The 26912-nt window shown below is 44.9% G+C and overlaps 1 protein-coding gene, 1 long non-coding RNA gene and 2 pseudogenes across 7 annotated transcripts in view; 2 read left to right on the forward strand and 2 right to left on the reverse strand.

Annotated features, from left to right (window-relative positions):
- The first annotated feature begins 1129 nt into the window (after positions 1–1129).
- Positions 1130–4103, forward strand: LOC130191010 (RNA-binding protein 34-like; annotated as a pseudogene).
- Positions 4104–10014: 5911 nt separating this feature from the next.
- LOC130191037 (E3 ubiquitin-protein ligase TRIM39-like) lies at positions 10015–11812 on the forward strand (annotated as a pseudogene).
- A 2399-nt stretch (positions 11813–14211) lies between these two features.
- Positions 14212–26912, reverse strand: part of LOC130191056 (BTB/POZ domain-containing protein 3-like) — a 28419-nt gene continuing 15718 nt past the window's right edge. Inside the window, exons 1-6 of one of the 6 annotated variants that reach the window (XM_056410716.1) lie at positions 18076–18441; positions 17624–17717; positions 16390–16447; positions 16216–16295; positions 14712–14830; positions 14212–14641 (exon numbers count right to left, since the gene is read on the reverse strand). In XM_056410716.1, the coding sequence (XP_056266691.1) occupies positions 14234–14641; positions 14712–14830; positions 16216–16295; positions 16390–16447; positions 17624–17717; positions 18076–18249 (933 nt within the window). In that variant the 5' untranslated portion in view covers positions 18250–18441 and the 3' untranslated portion in view covers positions 14212–14233. Of the gene's footprint in view, positions 14642–14711; positions 14831–15558; positions 16055–16215; positions 16296–16389; positions 16448–17623; positions 17718–18075; positions 18442–26912 lie in introns of those variants that run through there. The other 5 variants (XM_056410720.1, XM_056410722.1, XM_056410721.1 and 2 more) reach the window with 5 other exon arrangements.
- On the reverse strand, positions 18948–19555 carry LOC130191086 (uncharacterized). Its single transcript, XR_008831108.1, has 3 exons — positions 19442–19555; positions 19212–19290; positions 18948–19101 (listed from the first exon to the last, which is right to left on the reverse strand). It is a non-coding gene; the product is annotated as an uncharacterized LOC130191086 (long non-coding RNA).

A 26912-nucleotide genomic window follows, 5' to 3' on the forward strand; every position in this document is an offset into this window, starting at 1 on the left:
GAAAATAAAATCAGAAACACATTGTTCCTCATTCTCGAAAACGTTATAAAGTGTCTTCTGAAACGTTTTCTTCCTGACTGGAAGATCGACGTCAGAAAAGATCTCCGCCTGATTTTAATGAACGCCTGAAAACGGGTTCTCTAACACAGCGGCGTGGTCAGATGTGCGCCCCGAAAGAGGGGAATGTAGTCCACAGTGGTCCTACAGGTGGGGCGTGCCCCTCTAGTGGGGAAACGTGGTACTACAGATGGGGCGCAGGGGAAATGCAGAAAGACCAAATTGTTTTGATTTCATTCTATTATAATGAGGCCAAATAAATAGGCCTCAAGCTGCAAGTCCAGTCTGGACAGTCTTTCTTTCAACGCCTCAATAGGTAGATCTTGCCTGTCACGAAGGCCGAGGTCAGGATCTTGGGCTCAAAAGGTTGGTGACCACTGATGTACCTGAAGGTTCAGGCATTTCAACATATATTTATTAACGACTACGTTTTATGTCATTGTACTTTGAACTTGTGTATTATGTGAAGTTCTCATAAAGCTCTTTCTGCATTTCCTCCTGCCGGTCTTTCATAAGAGCTGCAGATAAGAGTGAATAAGAAGTCCTCATGATGTCAGCAGTGTTGGAATAAATGTTAAATATTCAACTACAAAGTAGAAAAGCATGTTTGATACTTGTTTTGAATCATACTGGGATGTTTGCAGAAATTGATTGGATGGCCCTACCCAAAAAATATTTCACCTGCCGCCACTGGCAGACGACTGTGTGAGTCTCAGGGAGGTGAAGGTGAGGTTTACACCCACAGAGCTGCAGGTAAGAGGCGGAGCCACCCTGAAGAGGAGAGCTGCTGCGTCACACTCAGGAAACGAGAGTTACGGTAAATGTTCACATTTAATGACGTTCGACAATTAAATGCAGTTTAAGAATTCTTTAACTAGTTTCCTGCAAGAAAAAAAATCTATATCAATAACATACGGCCATTTAGTTTGTTTAATAAAAGAACAAAGACCCGTTCTTTGGGAAAGGAACCTTAGAATGACTTCTGTTGTAATCTGGCGCTATAGAGAAAGTTACAGGGGCGGGGCTGCCGGGGGTAGATAGAGCTTCTGTTGGGGACTATTTTCAGGGGCGGATGAATCGACATCTGGTGCTGTCGTGTGTTTGTGGCAGCAGGGACGGAGAATTGAGTCTGAACCTGACGTTTAACGACAGTGAGAACAAGAAGGAGAACTCTCGCGCTCGTCCTTCACGTGGTTTTGTGTTTTCGTGGCAGCCCGTCGTGAAGAGCACAGAAGCAAAGGAGCCACAGGAGGAAGCTGCAGAGGTCAAAGGTCAGAAGAAGACGAAGAATCAAAAGCCGCTTCCGGAGAAATCGGAAGCCGACCAGAAGCTGGAGACCAGGTGAGGCGTTCAGGGACATCTTTCGATCTGTTAATCCACAGAGCCGCCTCTCTCCTGGTTCCTCCTGTCTTTTTTTTGCATTTGTAAATAACGTTGTTGTTATTTATAGATTTTTCTGACCTAACAAGTCTTTTTCCTGAAAAATAAATCCTCATTCCTTCTTTTCCTCTTTGATCCCGTAACATCCGCCCCTCTCACTTCTTCAATGTATCGTCCTCTCTCTCTCTCTTCTTAGGGAGATCAGTTTACAGAACGCGGACGAGGACGAGCGAGGGAAGACGACGCTCAGAAGAAGAAGAGGAAGGCGCCGGACGCGGAGACCAGTGCGGAGCACTGGGTGATGAAGAGGCACAAGCTGAAGGCCAGCAAAGAGGAGGAGGTGGTGAAGGAGAAGAGGACGGTGTTCGTCGGCAACCTGCCCATCAGCTGCAGCAAGAAGGTCCGCAGAGAGAGATGATGTTAGAATATGTGAACGAGTCGTTTACTGTTAGGCCCCGCCTCCTCATCCCACAGGAAAGAATCACAGTTTATAACCAACTACATTTGAACAGCATTTAATTTGAAGTCTTTATGAACTTATATTTAGTTTGGACTAACGAGCAGACCTCAGATCAGATCCGAGACCATTGGTGTTTGCCTTTAAAAAAAAAAAGCTTTATTCCTGGCTTGTTGGATGATACGTAGCAGAGGAAGAACCTGACCCCCCCCCCCTTGTGTTTCAGACCCTGACGGCCCTCTTCAGAGACGAAGGATCCATCGAGTCCATCCGCTTTCGCTCTGTGGTAAATAATCCCACAACGCGCTGATGGAGCCGGAGCCGTCTGGCCTCGCGTCGCTCAGACACTCACAGCTCACATGTTCAGAGCTCAAGGCGCCGGCCGTCGCGGCTCAGCGGCAGCTCCACCCGAGTCCACCGGGGGAACCGGGACTCGCCATCAGCTCCTGATGCTCTGCTTTGTTTCCCCCTGCAGGTCCGAGAGGACCCCCTGATGTCCCGTAAAGTGGCCGTCATTCAGTACGTTTCTGTCCCGGTCGGCTCGGTAGAAATGAGACTTGATTAACTCCTCAAATGTTAAACTCTGTTTTTCTTATTTCAATACTTCCCAGGCACAAAATTCACCCCAAAACTCAAAGCTTGAACGCCTACGTGGTGTTCCACGACGAGGCCACGGTGGCCAAAGCGCTCGAGAGGTCCGTGACTCGGAACCTGAATGAAATCGACGGACGCTGGAGTCGCCGCCGCTAACGGCCGACGGCTAACTTTTAATCTGCTCTGTCCTCGTGCCGTGACAGGAACATGGAGATCGAGAAGGACTTCCACATCCGGGTGGACAGAGGACGGAGGGCCCTCAGGGGCCTCGGTGAGTCGCCCGCAAAAATCTGTCGAAAGTAATTGTTTTAAAATCAAATCTGTCAAACTATTTGCTGACGCTGTCCGTGTCCTGCAGCACGATCACAAACGCTCCGTCTTCGTGGGGAACCTTTCGTTCGGTGAGTCTCGCTTCTGCTCTTTAACGCTGACGTTTGCGTATTGCATCAACGTTGACCGTGTGTGTGTGTGTGTGTGTGTGTGTGTGTGTGTTTAGAGATTAAGGAGCTGGCTTTTCGGCGGCACTTTGAGGAGTGTCGCCCGGTGGACGCGGTGCGATTGGTGCGGGACCAGAACTCTGGGCTGGGGAAAGGATTCGGTTACATCCTGTTTGAGGTACGGCGACCCGGGCGGCGCCTTTTCATTTCATATTTTTTAAAGTCTGTGTCGTCTTTGTTCAGGGTTCGTACGGTCATGGAAAACCTGGAAAAGTCATGGAGTTTTAAAATGGTCATTTCCAGGCCTGGAAAACTCATGGAAAAAACTTACATCATAAAAGTTTTGGAAAAGTCTTGGAAATTTGTTATAATCACGTGTTCATTTACGCCGAGTTTGAAATAATTAATGTGATTTTTTAAAGAAAGATGCTGAAAATATAAGCCGGCGTACCAATCAATACGCAACATTAAAAAAATAGTTTATGTTTATACCGAGATTTCAGTTTGGTCATGGAAATTTGGTGAAAAGTCCTGGAAATCCACCGGTCAAAATGTGTAAGAACCCTGTTTGTTTCCACGCCGTGTTTTCCGTGAGGGTTCACGTCCCCCGGTTTGTCTTCCCGCCGCAGAGCGCCGACTCGGTGCAGCTGGCGCTGGAACTGGACGGCAGCAAACTGGACGGCAGACCCGTCCGGGTGAAGAGGGCGGAGAGGCAGAAGAATAACACTGACGCCGCCAGGGGCCCCACGAAGGGCCCCACGAAGGGCCCGGGGGGGCAGGAGAGAGGAGGCGGTTGGAAAGGTTTCAAGTCTAAAAAGAAGTTCTCTGGAAACCAGCAGGCGGCGACCAAGAGCTCAAACTCCTTCAAGGGAGAAATGGTGGATCCAAACAAAAAGAGTCAGAAGAAAGGACAGAAGAAGAAGAAGAAACCCAGAACCAAGAGGGCCGTTCACATCTGATGTTCAGCTGGTTTTGGGTTCTCACTGTTGGGGAAAGCAAAAGGTTTTTTTCTGGAGACATCACAACGTATTCCTCATAACATTGAGACCGCAGACAGAAACCTGAGTTTACTGTTTTAATGTTTTTATTGGTCCCCAGCGTGTGGATTCAGGTTCTCTTTCTCATCCATAAAGACATTTCCACCTTAAATCGCTGTGTTTAATAAAAAGTCACCGCACTGCTGTTTCATTCTGTTCACCGTCTTCATGCTAGGCTTTGATTATTTGATATGGACATCGCAGTGGCTTCATAAGTGTAACGTACATTTAATTGTTTGTAGCTAAATGTTAATTTACAACACCTGTCCAAATGGAGGCTTTATATATATATAAATATTATATATATATATACACAAATTACAAGTGTGTTTTCTCTTCATTTCCACAAAGTCCATAAGACAGAAACACAGACCCAAAGAATGCAGCGCAACGTTTGACGGAGTGTTTTCATTGGACACCAGGGGACCTCAATGCATTGTGGGATTCCAGACCGGCAACGCAACAACTTGAGGGTTGAAAGTGGCACAAATATTATGGAGGACTCAAAATGACTTAAGTATAAATAAATAAATAAATAAATGCATGAATAAATAAAGGAATAAATAAATAAATGCTCAAATAACTGTATACATAAATAAATATATACAGGAATGAATAAATATAAGTTATAAATCAACAGGACATCATTAAATAAATATATTTCTACATTTCTGTATTTCTTCATTTATTTATGTGTGACATTTACGTGTCCGTATATTCAAATGAGCTGGTCGGTCCGAACCTCTGTCTAAAGCATGATTGGTCACAGGTGTTGTGTCTTTATGCTCTATGTATAAAGTCACTGTTATAGTTGTATACTATTCGTGGGTTATCTAAATCACTGTTCGATACAAATGCACGGAGACGAGGATGCAGCACAAGTTAGATCTTTTACTCCCGGGTTAAACACACACAACTGCCAGGCATGAACAAACGATCACCGAACTCTGTAGTGGTGACAGTCGAATATGCTCGATCCAATATACCACATCCCTCTTTTCCGACTGAGAAGTGGCATACATATCAGTTACCTCAACAGTTAACTCTTTGCTTACCATGAACGCTATGGCATCAACATTAAACTTGTCTTTTCTACTTGCATACTTCAATGGTTGATAAAGCATGTTTTCAATAAACATTTCCAAACCACTTTCCTGCTAAGCATTCTGTAGAAACATTTAAGCATTTAGAACATTCAACACTCTTGAAACATTTCAGATTAAACACTCCTCATTCTCTTTCTCTTTTTCGTTTTTTTTTTTACAAGAAAAACACATTTGAATGAGCAAATAAAACATTCCTGAAATCAGTCGTTGAATCTGGCAGGGCGTCTAACCGCTCTGCCGCCCCTCGTGTAGCATGTGGGTGTCCTGCCTGTAGTCACAGGAGGAGGGTTGTGTGGTGGTGAGGCCACTGACACAGGTGCTTGAGAGGGTTGCATCTCTGAGTCCAGCTGTTCGTCACGGTCCGTGTCTATGAACAGACTCGGGTGTATCTTCCTCAGATGTCGCCGGTTCCTCCTTTGCGTCCGACCTGCCGGCGTCTGCACAGTGTCGGAGCGTGGTTCATCTCGCTGTCGGGTGACAACAGCAGCTCCCATGTGTACGGTGTCTCCTGAGGTCAACACTGGGAGGGGCTTTGCACGTTGATCATCGTGTTGCTTTTGGCGGAACTGTAGGTTCTGTATTTTGCTGTGAAGATGCTGTGGGGTTGACTGTGTCCGCACGGCACTGGAACACGGGAGTGTGCTCCGTAGAACTCTTCCCATCAACATCTGTGCAGGCGACTCATTCAGTCCCGTCACCGGTGTGTTCCTCAGAGACAGCAACACTAGATGTGGGTCGGTGCCGCTCTGCGTTGCCTTCTTCAGCGCATGTTTTACAGCAGGGGTATTCAACTAAAATGTTAAGAGGTCCAGTTAGAGAAATTTTCTTGAAGCAAAGGTCCAGAAGATCATAATGTCTAACTATTTAGTGTGATATATATAGCCTGGTAGTTGTATCAACATCTGCATGTAATCAATACCTTTCAAATCAAATGAATTCAGTACGATTAAAACACTTTTTAACAATATTTATTATCATGTAACATAGAACTGGACTGCAGATATGTATAATGTTCTCATGAACTAAATAAAAATAGGGCTGCATTTTAAAATAAAATAAATACAAAATGAAAATTGTGCATGTAATAATAAATAATAATAATCAAATAAAGTGCTTAACTTCAGAAAAATTAAATAAAGGGAGGAAAAGCTTAAATTTCCCATTTGTTTCACAGTCTCAAACAATTTTACAGATAATAAATCTCAACACATCTTAACAATTGAACAGTTTTAGAGCATCACTCTTGCATCCCACTCCCCCACTTGTTTGCTCAGTGTGAGAATTGAGCTCTAGCTTGTCCTGCCAGGACTTTAAACCTGGGCTTGAATGGAGTCAGGGCCATCCTCATGCACATGTGGAGGTGCTCATTGGTGAGCCTCGAACGATATTTATTTTGATGATATTCATCGTGGAGAAAGCTGCCTCGCAGTTGTAGGTGGAGCCAAACATGGTCAAGATGTATATGGCAACTTTCCTCAGACCTGGAAAAGCTGTCTCAGGGACCGTTTGGAGCCAGAAAGTGGAAGGGTCAGTTCTTAGAAACTGCTCTTTCAGGGACACATCTGCTTGGAGATCAACCAGTTGCATCTGGAGAGGCCCAGGATTTACCCATTTAAAGTGCTGTGTGACTTCCTTTGAGAACCCCTGACATCAGTGATGATAAATGGGTTCTGAATGAACATGGTGAGCTGCTGTCCAAAGCTGAAGCTGTCAAACGGTTGCTGAAGTTTACGATCAGCTTATCAATGAAGTCAACAAAAGAAGACATCTCTCTGTCCCTGAACCTGTTCCTGCACTGCTGGGAAGTGTGCACAGTCTCCTGCAGGTCTTCCTTGAACAACTCAAGTTTCTTTTGAAAGGAGCGGACAGCGGTCATCAGTTCACAAATTGAATTGTCCTTGCCTTGTAGCCTCAAATTCAGTTCATTCAGATGTGCAGTGATATCAACCAAAAGGCCACATTATCCATCTGTTTATCATTTCCTAAAAGAGAGAAAACTGTGTTGCTTTCTGATGTGTTAGCTCTGCCAAAAAGATGCTACTTCCTCCTGATGGACCAAAAGCGCTAAGACCTTCCTTTGCTGAGCCATCTCACATTATTGTGCAGCAAAAGATCATCAGCATTGGCATCAACTTCTCTGAGGAATTCCCTCAGCATGCGATGCTGGGTGGAAGAGGATGCCCTGAGAAAATTGATCATTTTCATCATTGTATTCATCACTTCAGCATGCTCATCTGACAGGGAGGCACAGAGGACAGATTGATGAATGATGCAATGGTAAGCTATGAGCTCTGGATTGTCCTCTTTCAGTCTTGCTACAGCTCCTTTCTCTCTCCCTATCATAGCAGGAGCTCCATCTGTGGCTATTGAAACCACTTGTGTTGGTTCTATTCCTCTCTTCGTTAACGTCTCCTTAATGGCCAGGTAGATATCTTCTCCTCTTGTACTGGTCTGAAGGGGAGTGACACCTAACAGGTCTTCACAGAATGCTTTCTGGTCTGTGTTGAAAAACCTGACGTACACTAACAGCTGAGCATTGTCACAGATGTCAGTGGACTCATCCACAGCTAAGCCTACACATGGTGCCTTATGTATGGCTTCATTTAGCTGGGTTAGCACATCCTGAGTTAATATTTCACTTTTCTTTGTGGCAGATGATGCTGACATGGGTATTTGCTTTATCTTATCACAAAGCTCTTGTTTTGGTTTTCCGTCAAGTAATGTTTCAGCGACGACACTCATGCATTCTTTGACAAGCCCTCCATCAGTAAATGGCTTTTTGTGTTGCCCCAAAATCCAAGCAACTCTGAGGGAACACTCATGAGCACGTTGTTGGGCAGTGAACGTGTGGCTCAGGATCCTGGTGGACTGTTCATATTGGGCTGTGAGACCACTTATTTTCTGTGATCTCACTTCGGATTTGAGTGGGTATGTTTGTTCAAAACCTTTATGTTTTGTCTCATAATGGCGTTTCACATTGCCACTTTTAATAAGTGCCACGGTTTCTGAACATATAAGACACACTGGTTTTGTGCTCCCTGTGGGAAGTATGAACAGAAATGAGTCTGTCCATTCCGGATTAAATGCTCTATTTTCGCTGTCAACTTTTCTTTTTTTGGAGAGCGACATTTGTTCCTTATGTTTCTCTCCCTTTCTCTGTCTCACTCGCCTTTTTCTCAACTTTCTCCGGCGCAGTCGTCCGTTTCTCTCCTTTGTTTTCTACATGTATCGCTTTCTTTTTCTTTCTACCGTCTTTTCAAGTGTAACCTGCCTCTACTTTCTCATCTGTCTGCGTAGCGCTGTCTGTTGAGACGTAATGTTTACCGCCGAGAATGCATAGATTTGATTGGCTGAGTGGTATCACGTGGGATGGCTTAACTCGCATGCAATTGGTCTGTGCGTTTCGCATCCGCTAAACCACTACCGTAAAGACTGCAAAAGCTGCGCCGCCCGGGTAAAAAATTAAAACACCCCGTCAGGTTTTAAATCATAACCTTCTGTTTTGGCTGGCGGTCCGGGTCCGGATGGGACGGCCTCTGGTCCGGACCCGGACGCGGTCCGCCAGTTAGTGACCTGTGGTCTACACCTTCACAGAGCTATATTTTATTTATGATAATATACTGTATCTAATTACACAAGGCCATTTTAGGACCTAGGTGAAATAACTGTTTAGGTAAAACTGCTTTTAATGCTGGCATACTAACCATTTGTTGTTACTTTGTAGATATTACAATACATTTGGAAATGATAGCAATGTTGTTGGACTTTAAAAGCAGTGTATATGGTTTGGCACAGGCATATTTTGAGTTCTGATATTGGGCTTGTTTTTTGGGCTTGTTTTATTGGCCATTGGGCTGGTTTTGTCACACAGACCTGGCAACCCTGGCTGCAGGTAAGAGGCGGAGCCACCCTGAAGAGGAGAGCTGCTGCGTCACACCCGGAAACCACACGTTGGTCCGGCAGAAACACTGCAGCGGAGACGAGTCTCTGCTTTTCTCTCAATTCAAAGTGACTTCATCAGAGTCTCTTACAAACACTGGTGAGTACATCTGATTATATTTACACCTGTAACCACCAGGATTAACGCAACACCTTAGCTTTAGGGCTCGATCACACCAGCCGCTTCAAACGCCCGTGGTAAAACGTGCCTGTGAGTGCGCAGCCGGGCGATACAACTTCATTTACAAAATGGAGTCAAGCAGCCGTCGCGCTCTTGCTGTGTTGTGGGATGAAGAGGAGGAGAACGCCCCATAAAAGCGGAGGTTATACCGCTAATATGAGTGTCTCGTCGGGGTTTGCCTTTTACTTTTGAATTTCCCGCCGTTCATACCACACGAAAACAGGAAGGAGAGCCCGCCTCCTGCTTGATCTGATTCTGCTTGATCTGATTGGCTGCCTTGAGCCTCTTGCTTGATCCGATTGGCTGCATTGGGCCTCTTGTTTTTGTGCTCAAATCTTTTATTGGTTTTCGAAATGTATGCAAAAGAAAAGATGAACACACTGTACATATACAAAGATACTCAGACAAAAACCATACAAAAAATATATTATATATATACGGGTAGACACGCAAAAACCTGCACACAGTATTTTGCTGATTCATTCTTCAACATGTTTAGAGTAGTCTCATATTCATTCTTTTGGCCTAATCTAGTTTTATTCAGATGCGAAGAACATGAGATTGCTGTATTCCTTATGCAACCTTTGATGGCACTCTATAGAATACACGGATCATTAGTGGTCCCAACATTTTCTGAAATATAAACAGTAAAGGCATCTCTAAAGTAGGTGCAAAACTCATTATTTCTTCATTATTTCTGCTGTTCTTTAACTCACTTTTGACTTATTCTGTGCTCCTTTGCAAGAGGAGCGAGGTTGAGTCTGTCGGCACGACTTTGATCTTGTTTCTTAATTCAAAGACATACAAATAATTACACCGTTTTTTCCCCCCTTTTCAACAAATAATGAAACTATTTTTAATATAATGTTCTTTTCTTCCTCAATGTGTGTAGATATGGCTTCTGCAAACTTTCTGCTGTCTGAAGATCAGTTCCTGTGCTCCGTCTGTCTGGATGTGTTCACTGATCCAGTCACAACACCATGTGGACACAACTTCTGCAAAAACTGCATCAATGATTACTGGAATACCAACAACCAGAACATGTGTCCACTGTGTAAAAAGGTTTTCTTCTCAAGACCTGAGCTGCTCGTCAACACCTTCATCCGTGAGATGGTTTCTCAGTTCAGACAGTCGACTCAGCAGAAAGCCAGCAGCAGCAGCTCAGAGCAACAAGAGTCCAGACCAGGAGAAGTTCCCTGTGACGTCTGCACTGGAACCAAACTGAAGGCCCTGAAGTCCTGCCTGGTGTGTCTGGTCTCCTACTGTGAGACTCACCTGGAGCCTCACCTGACAGCTTCACGCCTGAAGAGACATCAGCTGATGGACCCTGTGGAGAACCTGGAAGACAGGATGTGTCTGAAGCACGATAAACCTCTGGAGCTGTTCTGTAGGACCGACCAGACGTGTGTCTGCATGCTCTGCACTGTGTTGGACCACAAGATGCACAATGTTGTTCCTCTGAAACAAGAATGTGAAGGAAAGAAGGTGGAGCTGCAGAAGACAGAGGCTGAAACTCAGGAGATGATCCAGAAGAGACGCCTGAAGATTCAGGAGGTCCAACACAACGTGAAGCTCAGTGAGGAAGATGCAGACCGAGAGAAAGCAGAAGGTGTTCAGGTCTTCACTGGTCTGAAGGAGTCTGTGGAGAGGAAACTGAACGAGCTCATCACTACGATAGAAGAGAAGCAGAGAAGCACCAAGAAACAGGCTGAAGACGCCATCAGAGAGATGGAACAGGAGATCTCTGATCTGATGAAGAGGAGCACTGAGGTGGAGAAGCTCCTCTCTGAAGACCACCTCCACCTCCTCCAGAGTGTCCAGTCCCTCAACATCCACCATCCACCACCCACCAAGGACTGGTCTCAGGTCAGTGTTCCTCCAGCATCACATGAGGGGACTGTGAGGAGAGCTGTGTCTCAGCTGGAGGAGACGCTCAGTAACATGATGAAGACGCTGGTTGCTGAAGTTGAGATGAAGAGGGTCCAGAAGTTTGCAGTGGACGTGACTCTTGATCCTGAAACAGCTCATCATTACCTCATCCTGTCTGGTGACGGGAAACAAGTGAAACGTGCTCAGGTACAGCAGCCACGTCTCCCCGACAATCCACAGAGGTTCTCTCTCGGTCCCTGTGTTTTAGGAACACAGAAGTTCTCTTCAGAAAAACTTTATTACGAGGTTCAAGTTAAACAAAAGACTGAATGGTTTTTAGGAGTGACCAGAGAGTCGGCCAACAGGAAGGGACATCTCACTGAGACCTCAGAACGGTTACTGGACTATACGGGTGAGAAATGGAAACGAGTACAGAGCTCTTGCTGGTCCTTCAGTTCTTCTCTCCCTGAAGTCTGGGCCTCAGAAGGTGGGGGTGTTTGTGGACTATGAGGAGGGTCTGGTCTCCTTCTATGACGTAGAAGCTGCAGCTCTCATCTACTCCTTTACTGGCTGCTCCTTCAAGGAGAAACTCCTCCCATTCTTCGGTCCTGGTCGTTATCTTGATGGTATAAACTCTGCTCCTCTGATCATCTCTCCTGTTGGAGTAAACTAATCACTTCTCTCACGTCCTTCAAGGGAAAATATTTAAACTCAACCCTGTGTGGTCTACATCTCATCTTCTCCACCTCATCTTCTCCTCATATTCTACACCTCATCTCCTCCACTTCATCTCCTCCACTTCATCTCCTCCACTTCATCTTCTCCACCTCATCTCCTCCTCCTCATCTTCTCCACCTCGTCTTCTACACCTCATCTTCTCCACCTCATCTCCCCCTCGTCTTCTACACCTCATCTTCTCCACCTCGTCTTCTAACTGTAGGGATGCACAGATACTCGTACACATGCAGCCTCGTTCCCTCGAGGTTTTCTCCATCAACTTTTCTCTGAGAGGTTGTCGGCTGTCTGTCTGGAATGATCTGTCAGGGTTTCCAGCAGAAACTAAATAGAAATACAACAAAAATATCTTTATTCTTTTGTATTTGTTTTTCTATCTGATGGGCAGCTGCAGACAACATATTCATTCAGAGTCCTCAGGATTCATTTAGGAGTAATACATATTACATGTTTATAGTGTCTCCAGAATAAAGTTTGTCTCCTTGTGATACTGAACATAACAAGTTAAACAAAGGAGAAAAGATGTCAACGGAGTTTAAAACTTCATTTAAAAAGGGGTTTAATTGATGACTCGTCACTTTGGACTTTTTATTTTGTTTTGTGAAAACTGGTGAGATGACTCGAGTCCAAGACATCTGTAAATATAGGATTGTTGAGTTAAAACTGCAAAATAAAGTTGTTATCGCAAAGCATTGTGGGATTCCAGGCGATGCAGAAACTTGAATTGTTGAATGTCTTGACCTGATTCTTAACTTTTTGTTCACGTTGTTTGGCCTGAAACGCGAAGGCCACGCCCGACAGTGACCCGTGGCGAGCAGCGATTGGCCGGATGACGTGTGACATCGGCCTCGGGAAAACTTAGTTTGACTGAACTTTGTAAAATGTTCAACTGCAAAGTTTTTACAATCATCAAACTTGCCAAACACCAATAAAAAGTTCAAGTAAAACGTGGTTGTCTGACTTCTTGTATGTATTGTTAAATATGGTTGTTAATGTGTGAATGGAGTTTTAAATCTGGATGAATACATCGGGCTTATTAATAAAATGTAAATGTATGCTTTTTTATAGGTACATTTGATTTTCTGATTAATATGAATATCAAACAATTATTAATATTAAATAGTATTTTAAATACTGTATAAAACTCAACCTTTAATTTCCAAACGTCATCCTCAATAATCACCGACTCAATCCTGGATCAGGAAACGGAGACATCCAAAAATATGCTTCTTCAATATAGAATCATATAAAAACTGTTTATTTAATTCTTCCCCTCCACTTTGAAAGAGAAGAAGAGATCACAGAACTATTTACACGTCTGCAACATGGAGGAGACAAGAACAAGGATGTGGTACAAGCACCAGGTCACGTCTTTCACAATAAAAGCACAGGAATCCTTGACCATTCTTTAAATACACATTAAAAAATAAAAATAATAAAGTGTAGAGTTATGAATGAAATCCTTCAGACAAAAGACGGAAGAAGTCGGGAGTGGGATTAAGCTCTCGTGTTACAAATATATTTAAAAAAAGGTTATTTATTCGTTTTATAATCCGGAATTCAGAGCTCGTCCGTTGCCTCCGCGCGGCTCTCAACATGGCGCGTTGTCGTCTGCTCAGGTAGACGTCGCCCCACGGGGTCTTTACGGTGATGCTCCGAGTGTCACGGAGGAACAACAACAACAACAACAGTAAACACCTGCACAGGTGAAAACAGAAGCAGGTGCTTCGTTTTGCGTCTGTTTTTTTTAAGTTGACGTCTCGGGAACGTTTTCAAAGTCGGATCGTCGTGAGAGAAAAAGTCAGATGAGCGACATTTAAACGTTTTTAACGTGAAACTGACGGAGCCAGAACAACCTGCCCCGCGCCGCGCATCGGAAAACACCGAGAAGTGTTTTTTAAACGTCGTCGGGGTCAAGCAGGAAAGTGAGGAAGAGACTCGTCTTCTTCAACTCCCGTACGAACCGTTTGAACACGCTCTGACCTCTGGGATTAAGAATAATAATAATATCAACAAAGTAAACAGATTAATCATGAGGAACATTGAGCGTGACAAAAGGACAGACAGTGACAGATTCAGACCCCGCCTCCTCACACGAGGTCAGCCAATCAGCACAAAGCAATGCAGAGATTGGTGTGTGTGTGTGTGTGTGTGTGTGTGGGATTATGATAATAATGTACCATCACACCATGAATAAATGTGCAGTTACACGTGACTCTCCCTTCCTTCTCTGGGCGTCTTCGGTCAGGAATGCTTTGTTCCAATATGACATTTTCACTTTGAGTTCTCGGGTATCTGACACACGGCTTTAGCCGAGACACGGGAGCCCCCTGCCGGCGTCTCATCATCACCACGTGTTGTTGACCCCCGACTCAACAACAAACAAAACACACAAACAGGCGGGAAGGAAAGGGGAGCTTCCAGACTTCTTCACGCTCCCATCAAACCGTCTCCAGAGGCTCAGCGGGGCAAAGTCGCGAGTCCCTCCCTCCTCGGAGAATCGTCTTCGCCCCTTCAAAATAAAAGCCCCCCCCGCTCAGGCGTAGAAGACCAGCTCGGGGATCTGGCCCCCCTGCACCCCGGTGCCGTTGGTGCTGTCCGAGGAGCACTGGAACTGGAAGGTCACCTTGCCGCACTGCACCTCCGTCACGCCCTCCTGGCCGAAGTAGCTCAGCTCGTTGCCGTCCAGCACCGCGCTGGCGGTGTAGAAGGTGTCGGGCTCGATCTGCACCGGGTAGTCGAACGACACCGCGAAGGTGCTGCTGGAGCCGTCCGAGAAGTACTCGATGACCCGCTGGGCCACGGACACGCCCTGGCGCTTCAGCTCGATCTCGGCGCTGTAGATGTACCTGAGGGGGGGGGCGTTACTCGACACAACGGAGGAGGACGCACACCGACTGACCCAGAGGGCGGACCTACTTCAGCATGGCCAGGAACGAGGGCGGCTCCACGTCGGGGATCCGGATCTCCTCCTGATCCTCCGCCAGCTCGCCATAAAACATGGCGTGGAACACGGAGCTGCCGACGGCCAGGACGTACTGACGGAGCAGAGCAACGACACCAGATCACCTCGGACTCACACACAGGGCGGGATTATCAAAGGTGACGAGTTCATCAGGTTGTAACCGTCTAAAGTCGGGATGTTGTCCAGTGTTCAGCGGTTCGAGTCAAACGTAAATATACATTCTTCTCCGCCGAGAATTGTTTGCGGGGGGGGAAGAGACGAAAATTACAGGGTGACGGGTGGAGATTCCCCCCTGTTATAATAGTAGGGGAGACACTGGAGTTGATAAGCGTGTCTTCTTGTCTGATCAATACGCAACTCTGAGGTGCGCGAATGGACCGAGCGGCCAGCTGCTGATCACTCACTCAACAAAAAAAAATTTGGGAGCACCGAAGACCCATTTTGACCCAGGAAAAACCCTGAATGTATATATGGGATTAATCATGATTAATCCACAGAAACCTGTGATTAACCTGATTAAAATTTTTTCTCGTTTCACAGCCCTAGTATAAACATGAAAACTGTTGAAAATGTTGCGTATTGAGAGCTATCGCCGGCTTATATTTTGAGCGTCTTTCTTTAAAAAATATATTAATTATTTCAAACGCGGAAGTAAAAGTTGCATTATTGTGTTTTATCAAGGAGGAAAAAAGTATTTTCAGTTAAAAAATGTTAATAAAAAGATGGAATATCCACAACTCATGAAATGAACTCAAAGTGATGCTCTGCATATGTAATCCTCGCTTCCGGCTTCAGACCCACCTCTCCCGGATGGTGGGGAACAGGCCCTGCCAGCTGCTGCCGCCCTGCGCCGCGGTGCTCGTGTTGTTGTTCGTGAGGTTCTGCTGCTGGTGCTGCTGGATGGAGGAGGAGGAGGAGGAGGAAGAGGAGGTGCTGCTGCTCGCTGAGGCGGAGGTGACCAGCTTCTTGGTGGGAAACAGCTCTGCAGCCATTATCTTCCAGTCAGACTGCCGGCCGGGTCATGGCAGCTCCGGGTCCCGGACTCACCTGCCGCCGCTGCCGGTACCGGTCGAGTCTGGAGGGAACACCCGAGAAACGCGCTTTGAATTCGGACACCGAGAAGAGCCACACGGCGGCGACGACGCGGGCTCAGCTCACTCTGACGTGCACGCCAACGCTCGTGCAAACTATCAACGTTTTATTAAAAACAAAGAGACAGTTGAAGCACACAAGTCCACTTAAAAGACACACTTTGTTTTCTTTATAAAGTTTGTAACTGTTCCTTTACAGTAACTTTGGTTTAAGCGGTTCAAATATATATATACACACATATATAAATTCAAATACATGAATAATATATATATATATAAATATATACTGTATATATATAATAAATAATATATATACAATAAATAAATGATATATATATATATATATCTGTGATGTGAGAGCTTGTACCTGCGATGTTGAACACAGCCTGCAGGCCGGAGGAACATTGCCGGTTGACGGTGTAACACGGCACCGTGTCCGGAAACCCGCTGAAACGAAGACAGAGCTGTGAGACACGCCGCGGCGGGACGGAGGAGGACGAGCGTGTGAATCAGTGATGATGATGAAGAGGAGGAGTCTGACCTGAGGAAGTGAGCCACCCTGGCCATCACAGCACCGGCTCCGGGCTGCAGCACGTTACCTGCAGACAGCAATACACAACCAAAATATAAAAAACACACCAGCAATAACAAGTACACAAGAGTACACGCAAGTACACAAGACTACACGCAAGTACACAAAAGTACACACACAAGTAAACAAGAGTACATGCAAGTAAACAAGAGTACATGCAAGTACACACAAGTACATGCAAGTACACGCAAGTACACACAAGTACATGCAAGTACACGCAAGTACACAAGAGTACATGCAAGTAAACAAGAGTACACACAAGTAAACAAGAGTACATGCAAGTACAAGCAAGTACACAAGAGTACATGCAAGTAAACAAGAGTACACACAAGTAAACAAGAGTACATGCAAGTACACGCAAGTACACAAGAGTACATGCAAGTAAACAAGAGTACACAAAAGTACACGCAAGTACACTAGAGTACACGCAAGTACACACACAAGTAAACGAGTACATGCAAGTACAAGCAAGTACACAAGAGTACATGCAAGTAAACAAGAGTACACAAGTACACACACAAGTACACAAGAGTACACGCAAGTACACAAGAGTACACACAAGTACACAAGAGTACATGCAAGTACACAAGAGTACATGCAAGTACACACAAGTAAACAAGAGTACATGCAAGTACACACAAGTAAACAAGAGTAAACAAAAGTACACACAAGTAAACAAGAGTACATGCAAGGACAAGCAAGTACACGCAAGTACACAAGAGTACACGCAAGTACACAAGAGTACACACAAGTAAACAAGAGTACACACAAGTAAACAAGAGTACACAAGAGTACACACAAGTAAACAAGAGTACATGCAAGTACAAGCAAGTACACAAGAGTACATGCAAGTAAACAAGAGTACACACAAGTACACAAGAGTACACACAAGTAAACAAGAGTACATGCAAGTACACACAAGTATACAAGAGTACACACAAGTAATCAAGAGTACATGCAAGGACAAGCAAGTACACAAGAGTACAAGCAAGTACATACAAGTACACAAGAGTACACACAAGTACATAACATTAGCATGAAATGAAAACACTCCAGTTGTACCTCAGAACAGAACCGAGTACTGGAGTAAATGTACTTTGTTACTTTCAAATCCACAACGCAGAGCAGTTTTATTAAGAATTAACAAGACGTCAAATATTAAAATAGTATTTCGGTTTCCCACCGACACAAACGTCTCCCAGCCGGTCGGGAGGAAGGCCAACGTCCGCGAGCACCGCGCGCATCACGGCGCTCAGCAGCTCGTCAGGCGTCGTGTCCTGCAGACAAGCAGCAGGGCTCGTTAACCCCAAAGGTCAGAGGTCAGAGGTCAGGGGAGGAGTTACAGTACAGGGAGTATTCGTAGCTTCATGGAGTTAAAGTACAATAAGTATTCTCAGCTTTTAAAGTACAATAAGTATTCTCAGCTTCATGTAGTTAAGTACAATAATTATTTTCAGATTTATGTAGTTAAAGTACATGAAGTATTCGTAACTTCATGTAGTTAAAGTACATGAAGTATTCGTAACTTCATGTAGTTAAAGTACAGGAAGTATTCTCATCTTCATGTCGTACAACTAGCAGCAATAAAGTTACACATGTTTTCTGAGCTCATGAGTACTCGTTAGTCCCAGTTACCTTGAACGCCCCTCTCTTCGCTTTCCCGATGGCGGTCCTCGGTCCGTGAACCACCACCACGTCCTGCGGGCTGCTGCCCCGCGCCGAGCCGCACTCCGTCCGCCGTACATCCCGCGTGTACCTCGGGGAACCGGAGGACGACAAGTGGCCCGAAATGACTTTTAATCTGTGCATTATGACGACAAAACACCAGAGTTAAATCTGCGAGATTAATACATGGAGTTCGTACTCTGCTCCTAGCTGTCAACTGGCGGGACGGAAAGCGCGGAGGGACAAACTACAGCGAATCGAGTCCGAGCGGTAGATGCTCTGTAGATGATCAGCGATCGGGTAAATGACACGTGAATTAATACAGATATGAGCGTGAAGGTGTGTGAATTAATGAGTGATCGTGTGTGAGTGTGTGAATGAATGAATGATATTGTGTGAGAGTGTGAGTGTGTGTGAGTGAGCATGTGAGTGTGAATGATCTTGTGTGTGTGTGTGAATGAATGAAGGATAGTGTGTGAATGTATGAGTGTGTTTGAGTGTGAGAGGATGTGTGTGCAGGGCTGGACTGGGACAACAATTAGGCCCTGGCATTTTTGGCCCAGACAGGCCCACCCCAATCGGTCGGACCACACCCACCAGCACAAAAATACTCGCCTTATATACTCGTCTTATATACCGTGCTGTACAGTCATATATACAGTATTCCCCCAAACCACTACAAAGATGACTACATGCAGTAAGCAATGGTACCAGTGCAAATAGACCAGTGTACTCACTCACTCTTGACTGGCGGTGGTGGCCATGGGGTACACAATCTCCATACTTGACTCAAGTACAGTAGAAGTAAAATGTTATCAAATAAAAAGCACCAGAAGTCAAAGAATAATTTCAAATGTTTTATTATATTAAATAATAAATTCAAATAATTTAGTACTAGTAATAAATACAGCATACTGTAAACTCACTGCTAAACAAAAAAGAAAGTGTGAAGTCCACTCCAGTGAAATTTCTTCTCTTCAAACAAATGACGGCAGCCTTTGAGAGAGAGAGAGAGAGAGAGAGAGAAACAGAGACAGAGACAAGGGTGAGGCTGAGACATGATAATTTAGTAGTAGTACTATTAATAATTGCATCATTATAAGTACCTTTTCCTTTCCGTAGAACAAGAGATAGCAGCATATCTGGAAAACAGTCACTTCAACAAACTAACAATAATGCCGTCTCCTGATGGAGAGAGGGAAAGAGAGAGGGTGAGAGAAACAGATGATTAATGCAAAATTGTAAATTGTACATTATCATGTGACAGATTCAGATGATCAGAGCATCTTCCAGAAAATGAAAAAAGAAACGGACAGCTACTGTACTGTATACTCACTTAGTGGAAAAGGCTGCAAGGCCCTCTGCATATACTCTCATCAACAATGGACAATGAACCATACAGGGCATTCTTAGAGAGGTGGGGAACTGGGGATAACAATGAGTCATATTATCAAATTATTTTCAGTCTAATAAACTGCTAAATTATTATGAATAATTCTAATTTGTATTAGAATATTCTCTCACCTTAGTTAGTACAACAGCAGTTTCCTCATTAGCTCACTCTTCTCTGCCACTTTGTCAATGACAGTGTCTGTGTCCAAAGCCACAAGGACATCTTTCTCAGTGGCCATCAACATGAAGGCTTCCAGTTTGCTGGAAGACAGGCTGCTCCTCAGTCTGCTTTTTATGTACTTCAGTGTTGAGAATGATCGCTCACAGGCCACCTGACAGGTGACTGAAACAGCAAAACTTGTATGCAAGTCCAAGCAGGGGATATGCATCTGTGAGCATGTTGAATCTCTGCAGAATTTGGTAGCAGCACAGTGGGCACTCTTTGCAGAAGGCACAGCTTTTGGTGATGATCTCCATGTCCTCTTCCTTTCCTCCATCGGGTCCCTCTTCCACTGTCCTGGTCACATATTCTTCTAGTGGTGATGTTTTCAGCTTGTCCCACTGGCTTGCTAAGCTTTTCAGCTCCGACTGCAGGTTGTCAACCGTTGCCATGCTCTCAAATCTAACCAGGCATTTGCTGAGGTCTTCAAGAGTAGATTCAGGGAGAGGGCTAGTTCGGATGAGATGGAATTTCCAGGATCACAGGACAAGTCTGCATAAAGATTGCCATGGGTCAGGAATCTTCTGTGGATGGCCTCAATAGCTGTGTCAACAATCTGGTTGTGGACGGTGACCTCATAGACTCTGTCAGCATCCTCCCTTGGCTCATCCTGAGCCATTTCTCCTGGCATGGCTTTCTTTTTCTTGATTCTTTTCTGTGGCAGTGCAGCCTCCACTTCCAGGTCTGTCTCCTCATCCTGCTCCTCAATTTTGTCAGTGGCCCACTTCACAAAGCTGTCAGCAGCATCCTTGACAGTGTGGAAATCCCTCGCTATCTGTTTGAGGGCCTCTTGTGTGGACATGACCATTCTGTGGGCAGAGAGGATGTCCATCCCTTCCGTCTGCAGGTACTTCGACAGGGGAGATGTCTGCTCAAATATCCTCAGGAATATTTGAGCCGTCAGGATGGTCTCATACCTGAGTAGGCCCTCCTTGTACCCTCTGGCTTTGGTGCGTATGTTGCTTTTCGCAGTCTTCTGCTCCTGTATGGCTGTGAGAGTGAACAGCACATCAACGTACAGACTGTCTTGAGGCTTTCCAAATGATCCATACACTTTCTTGAGGGCCTCGTGCTTGGCCCACCAGCGTGTCGCTCCTATTGGAGCAATGCGCCTGTGCCTCTTGTCCTGGCTCTCCTTCTCCCACAGGTTCATTCTCTGGTACGACTCCCTTAGGAACACTGCTGTGTCATTGAGGAGACCAAAGAGTGATCCACTCAATGACGATTTGAGTAGTGTCTGCCAGCACCAGATTCAGGACGTGTGCATAGCACCATACATGGACATGTGTGGGAGACTGTGTTGCCAACAGTGCTGAGAAGCCCTTGTACTGCCCCTGCATGTTGGATGCTCCATCTGTGGCATTTCCGATGCACATGCTTGCATCAAGTTTTAAGTGCTGAAGGACCTCTGTTAGTAGCTGGACAAAGGCCTGTCCAGTGGATGCACTGCACTGGACCACAGCAACGAGCCTCTCGTGGACTACATCAGTCACGCACTCAAAACCACTGAGCACTGGTCTTGCGTTGATCGTCCTGCGTTGTATCCAGCTGGACGGAAAACATTCCAGCTTTCTGGATGTCAGCGGAGATGTTTTCTTGTATCAGGTTCGGATTGCATCAATCACTGAGTTGATGGTAGTTTTAGATAGCAGAGTGATGAGGGAACCTCTGCCTCTTGATCCTCCTGTTGATGTGTGCAATTTTTTGCTCTTCTCCACCACATTGCTGAGATGCTCTTTCAAGCACACATCATATTTCCCCAGTAAAATGATCATTTCTAAAAAATTGCCATGATCAATGCTCTCATCACACAGGGTATATGCAGCCTCATTATCCATCTGCCTGTAGCTTAGGCCTCTCTTCCCTATAACTTTGACAACTTCAACTACCCGTTCCAAAACCTGACGCCTTTTCTTGACTTCTTGATCCCTGTGTGCTGTCATCTGTTGCCCCCCAAGCAGTTGCTCAATGTCTGCTTTTGAGCAATTTAGAAAATAAGCTTCTGCACAATTTCTGTGTGCAGAGCTTTTTTTGTGCTCTTCGATTCTCTGGTGGACATGGCGCCAATCGGACATTCCACTTGTGAAAATGCTATGGTCAGTTGGCTTGCTGAAGGCCAGACATACAAAACAAAACAAACTGTGACGTCCCTCACTGTATGTCAGCCACTTCCTGCAACTTCCATCTCTGGTGAACACCTTCCTCACAACAGGGCTTTTAGCCTCTTGTTTGGGATGGTAGTTTAAAAAAGCCTGCCTCAATGAAGGGTCAGGACGGGCAAAGTAATCTACACCCTGTTCTTCCTCATTGTTTTCATCCTCCACTGCTCCGCCTCTAGCCTCCACTCCAACTGCAGCTTGACTTGCCTGGACATACAGAGTCAAGGAGAGATGATTACAAGTAGGCCTAACTTTAACTTAACAAGGTCCAAAACAATAAGAAAGCTATTAAAACTATAAGTATCTGCTCCTACTTTGTACTACTGTATTTGACATAGTGGCTGTCTGTATACATTGGCTCTTTGTAGGCTATACATGTTCTATTCTCTTTGTATGTTTGTTAGTTTTGCAATAATAATAATAATAATAATAATGCAGCTTTTTTGTTCTTGTTGCCATACTGTAGGTCACTGAATGACATCACTGGAGTCATCATGCATCACACATCGACATCTTTATAAGCCCTCTAAGATGATTATTTGTTGAATTGGATCCCCATTAACTTATTTGCCATCTTGGTGACAGCTATTCTTCCTGAGTTCCGCACATTAAAACAAACAACATTCAACATATATGAAAATGTGACACCCAACAACAGTGTGTGCACACTATGGGTATTTTTAAGCTGCCAGCGTCCGTTTTACTATAATCCTATGGAGTAGACCGTGCTGAGCCTTTTTCTCCACCATCGGTAGCGTTTTTTCTGCAGCCCAGAGCGGCTTTTCCAGTTGGAAAAAAGTAAACTTCTCAGAGAAAAAAAACGCCCACGCCACGTCAAGCACTTTTTGACAGCTGACCAATCACAAGCAAGACCTGTCCGGCTGAAAAGCTAAAAGGTAGCTAGCGTAGCAAGTAGGTTGGCTAGCTTGTGTGGTTGGCTAGCTAGCTAATTATATTGTCATCAAGTGCATTACGACAAACACATCAACTGATTATTCATATGTGCATGAATTCAAACATGTTGACAGTGTTGTTGTCTTGGGTAGTTCGCTTATTCACCTGTTTAACGTTTTGTACTATCGCGAAAATGTTGTAGTAACATTGTTATGACAACAAAAGACGCTCTCGGCTGCTTTTTGTAACAAATGTTGCCAGCGTCTTTTCTACCTGAAAAGCGCTCCGCCGGAGTTTTCATTTTAAAACCGCCAAGTGTGCACGCCTAAGCTAGCTGTGTAGTAACGTCAGCCAGCTGTAGCTATAGTCTGTAGCTATATTTTCCTTACGGATCAACTAAAGTTAGAGGCTGACTCGGCCCTGCTTCCTCTGTATCTGTACCCTGCTGCTCCTGCTCCTCTCTGCCAGCCTCCTCTTCAACCTGTTGCTGTGGTAACGTTAACATTAAACTTGTGGAGCAGCAGCAGCAAACATGTCCCTAATGTTGACACATTTGGCAGCATCTGCCTCGAGTCTCTTTTTCTTTTCTCGATAATTTTTCCCAGCCTCCCTTCCGTTTTTGTGTGCTTTTTTTCCCCTCCATCTCTCAAGTATCCAGGTTCAGCAGCACCGAAAGTCAGACAGAGGTCTCGTCGAAACCCCCCAACCTCTCTCTCTGTTGATTGGGCCAGCCCTGTGTCTGTATATAAAATGGACCAATGGGCCGCTGTCCCCGATTTATGGGCCATTCGATGGTAGCTTTCGGCGGGCATGATATTTCGCGGCGGTCCACAAAAAAAAAAAAATATTTTAATTTCTTTTTTGGACCGGCCGGCCGGCTCGGCCCAAAACTACCGCGGCCCAGCGGGCATTTGCCCGGTATGCCAGATGGCCTATCCAGCCCTGTGTGTGTGTGATTGAATGATCTTGTGTGAGTGTGTGTGAGTGAGCGTGTGAGTGTGAATTATCTTGTGTGTGTGTGTGTGATAGTGTGTGAATCTGTGAATGTGTGAGTGTGTTTGAGTGTTTGAGCGTGTGTGTGTGAATGAATGATCTTGTTTGAGTGTGTGTGAGTGAGGGTGTAAGTGAGTGTGTGAATGATCTCATGTGTGCGAGTGTGTGTCAGGGTGTGTGAATGTTCTCGTGAATGAAAAATTAACAACCAGCACAAGCCATACAATTAAAAACATAAAACAAGCTGCAAAAATTTAAACAATTGACTATTTTCTCTTCATTTCCACAAAGTCCATAAGACAGAAACACAGACCCAAAGAATGCAGCGCAACGTTTGACGGAGTGTTTTCATTGGACACCAGGGGACCGCAATGCATTGTGGGATTCCAGACCGGCAACGCAACAACTTGAGGGTTGAAAGTGGCACAATTATAACTTGATGCAAATCACAGTTATTTAGCTTGAACGTGTTTTCAACGAGAAGAAGCAGCAGACAATAAATAGTTATGAGTTGATGGACAGGTGACGTCAGGAAGAGTTCAACAGGTGTGAGCTTTGCCCTGCGCTTTGTCTCTCAGGTTGCCTTCTGCTTTCTCCGCCCTGCGACACAAACAGTCAGAGTCCAAACTATCAACGTTTTATTAAAAACAAAGAGACAGTTGAAGCACACAAGTCCACTTCAAAGACACACTTTGTTTTCTTTATAACATTTTTAACTATTCCTTTAAAGTAACTTTGGTTTAAGCGGTTCAATCCCTGACAGCTGACACGTCTCTATGTCCTGCAGAGAGGACATTAATCAGCAGTTTGAGAAGCCATGAGAAGCCATCACTATTGTCGAGTGCTCCTTCGTTCACGTCAACATGCTCCATGGTGGTCGGCAGTGTGTTGGTCACAAGTTGATCTGGTGGTTCTCTGCCTTTCGTGGTGACCAGTGACCGCAGTGCAGGTTATTTAATTGTGCGAACAGAGTAAAACGTGTCGCTCTTGGCCTAGTGGTAAGATCCCCGTCAGTTAAACTTTTTTCCTCCCAAAGACATGAGTTCGAATCCCGTAACATCCTTATATATTTGTTGTTGTTGTGGTTTTTGTACTACAGAGTTATGCTACGTGATACATGTTTGCACAAAACAGACTCCCAATTGTATGTTGATTAAGTGTTTATTTATTTGACCAAATGTATTTCAAAGGAAGGGCAGTTTGCTAACTTCCTGTTTCAACCATAAACAACACGCGACGCTTCAAGTCGCTGGACGCTTTCTCTTCTCCATCGTCTCCTCCGGTATGTTCAGACCAGACACGACACGAGAAGCTTTCTCATTGAATTGTAGAACTAAACAATCCGGCATTCGCGAGGACAGCTGCGTGTTCTCCTGCTATTATCAACATCTGCCGTAACTACGACAACAACAGACGCATTCGACCGAAGGTCGCCAGTTAACAGGGACTCAGGTTGAACCGTAACACCGGCGTCGGAGCTCTGCAGCGGACCAATCGATCGACGTATTGATCACCCCTGCATTCAAGCATTAAATAGCCGAGAGGTTTTTTCAGCGTGAGGAATTCGATGTGTGGCGGGAGTGCGTGAGATAAGACCGAATTGCGTGAGTCTCACGCTCAATGCGTGAGACTTGAGAGCCCTGCTGCAGTCGAGACGAGTCTCTGCTTTTCTCTCAGAGACGATTCAAAGTGACGTCTTCAGGTTTTTCTCAACTACTCAACAGAGTCTCTTCCAAACACTGGTGAGTACATCTGATCATATTCACACCTGTGATCACCAGGATTAACACAACACTTTAGCTTTACTCGGGCAGGAAGTTCCTCTCTTATCGCTTCATACCTGATGAATTATTAACAATATAACTATGGCTGTCTGTCCACAGTCCCACGACACAGAAACTCACTTTAACTGCTGTAAACTGTCTCAGGAGGACTTTAGTAACTAATAACTGAATCTGTGGTTTTCAGTTTAGTCTCTCTGACTTTCCTGCTTTTGTTACTGTTCATTGATCACTTCCTCTATTTCCTCTAGTAGTTTCACAATAAGAGTTTATGGCTTTTATTGTGAAGCAGCTGGAGGAAATGTGATGTGTTAGTCATCAGTAGGCAGAGCTTTGTTGTCAGAGATGTTGTCAGAAATAGTTACTACTAGTTCTCACCAGTGGCGGCTGGTGAATTTTTTTTGTGTGGGGGGGGGCGCATTTGGGCGACGCGGTTTAAATATCACTCAGCAATGAGAAGAAAAGAGGTTTTGAGTAGAATATTGTAAAAAACAAAGCTTTATTTCAAGAACACAGCGTGCTCAACACTGTCCAATAACAACTATCAACACACTGTAACTTTGGGCATGAGAGGTTCAGAGCAGCTTTAAGGAACATTGGGTTGGGTTTCAGAGGTTTGCAAAATAAAAGTTTCACCCTCACATGAAAGAGGTTCAGAGCAGAATAGAGTCAGAAAGATCACATGTTACATTGGGTGACAGCGTAGACCCACTACTGTAAAGACAAGTAGCCTCCTCTCTTTAAAGTTGGCAAACGTCTCAATAACTCTGGTTAAAGTCATCATTTCTGTAACCAGCCTGTTTCCATTATTCTGGAGGGAATGCGTCTGTTTTTCAGAACTTCTTCGTTGTGTTTTCGATGCCAGTTCGGTCTCCTGCTGCTCTGCTCTGCTCTGCAAACAGGGTTAGCTTCATGCTGTTAGCGAGTTAGCTTCATGCTGTTAGCTAGATAACTGCGGCAAGATTCGTGCTTTACACTTGTCTGAAGCTCTGTAGATCCCTCACCCCGTTGTAGTCCAGAGAGTTTCAGTCTCAGGACTTTGGAACAACAGACAGGAGAAACTAAACAGCGCATTACTCACTGAGCCTCCAGCTAACAGCTCCGTTAGCTACCTGCTCGCACAGCAGCTCTGTGGAGCTTTCTGGCAGGGTTGCCAGGTCTGTGTGACAAAACCAGCTCAATGGCCAATAAAACCAGCCCAATATCAGAACTCAAAATATGCCCGTGCCAAACCATATACACTGCTTTTAAAGTGTGTGTATGTGGGCGTGTCCCATGTCCATGTGTGTACGTGCTGATCTGGAGTCAGTTTGGTAGGATTTGGGTCTAAATAAATTATTTCATTTAAAATATGAATTTTTATTTAAA

This window comes from Pseudoliparis swirei, unplaced genomic scaffold, assembly GCF_029220125.1.
Source record: "Pseudoliparis swirei isolate HS2019 ecotype Mariana Trench unplaced genomic scaffold, NWPU_hadal_v1 hadal_26, whole genome shotgun sequence".
NCBI lineage: Eukaryota > Metazoa > Chordata > Actinopteri > Perciformes > Liparidae > Pseudoliparis > Pseudoliparis swirei.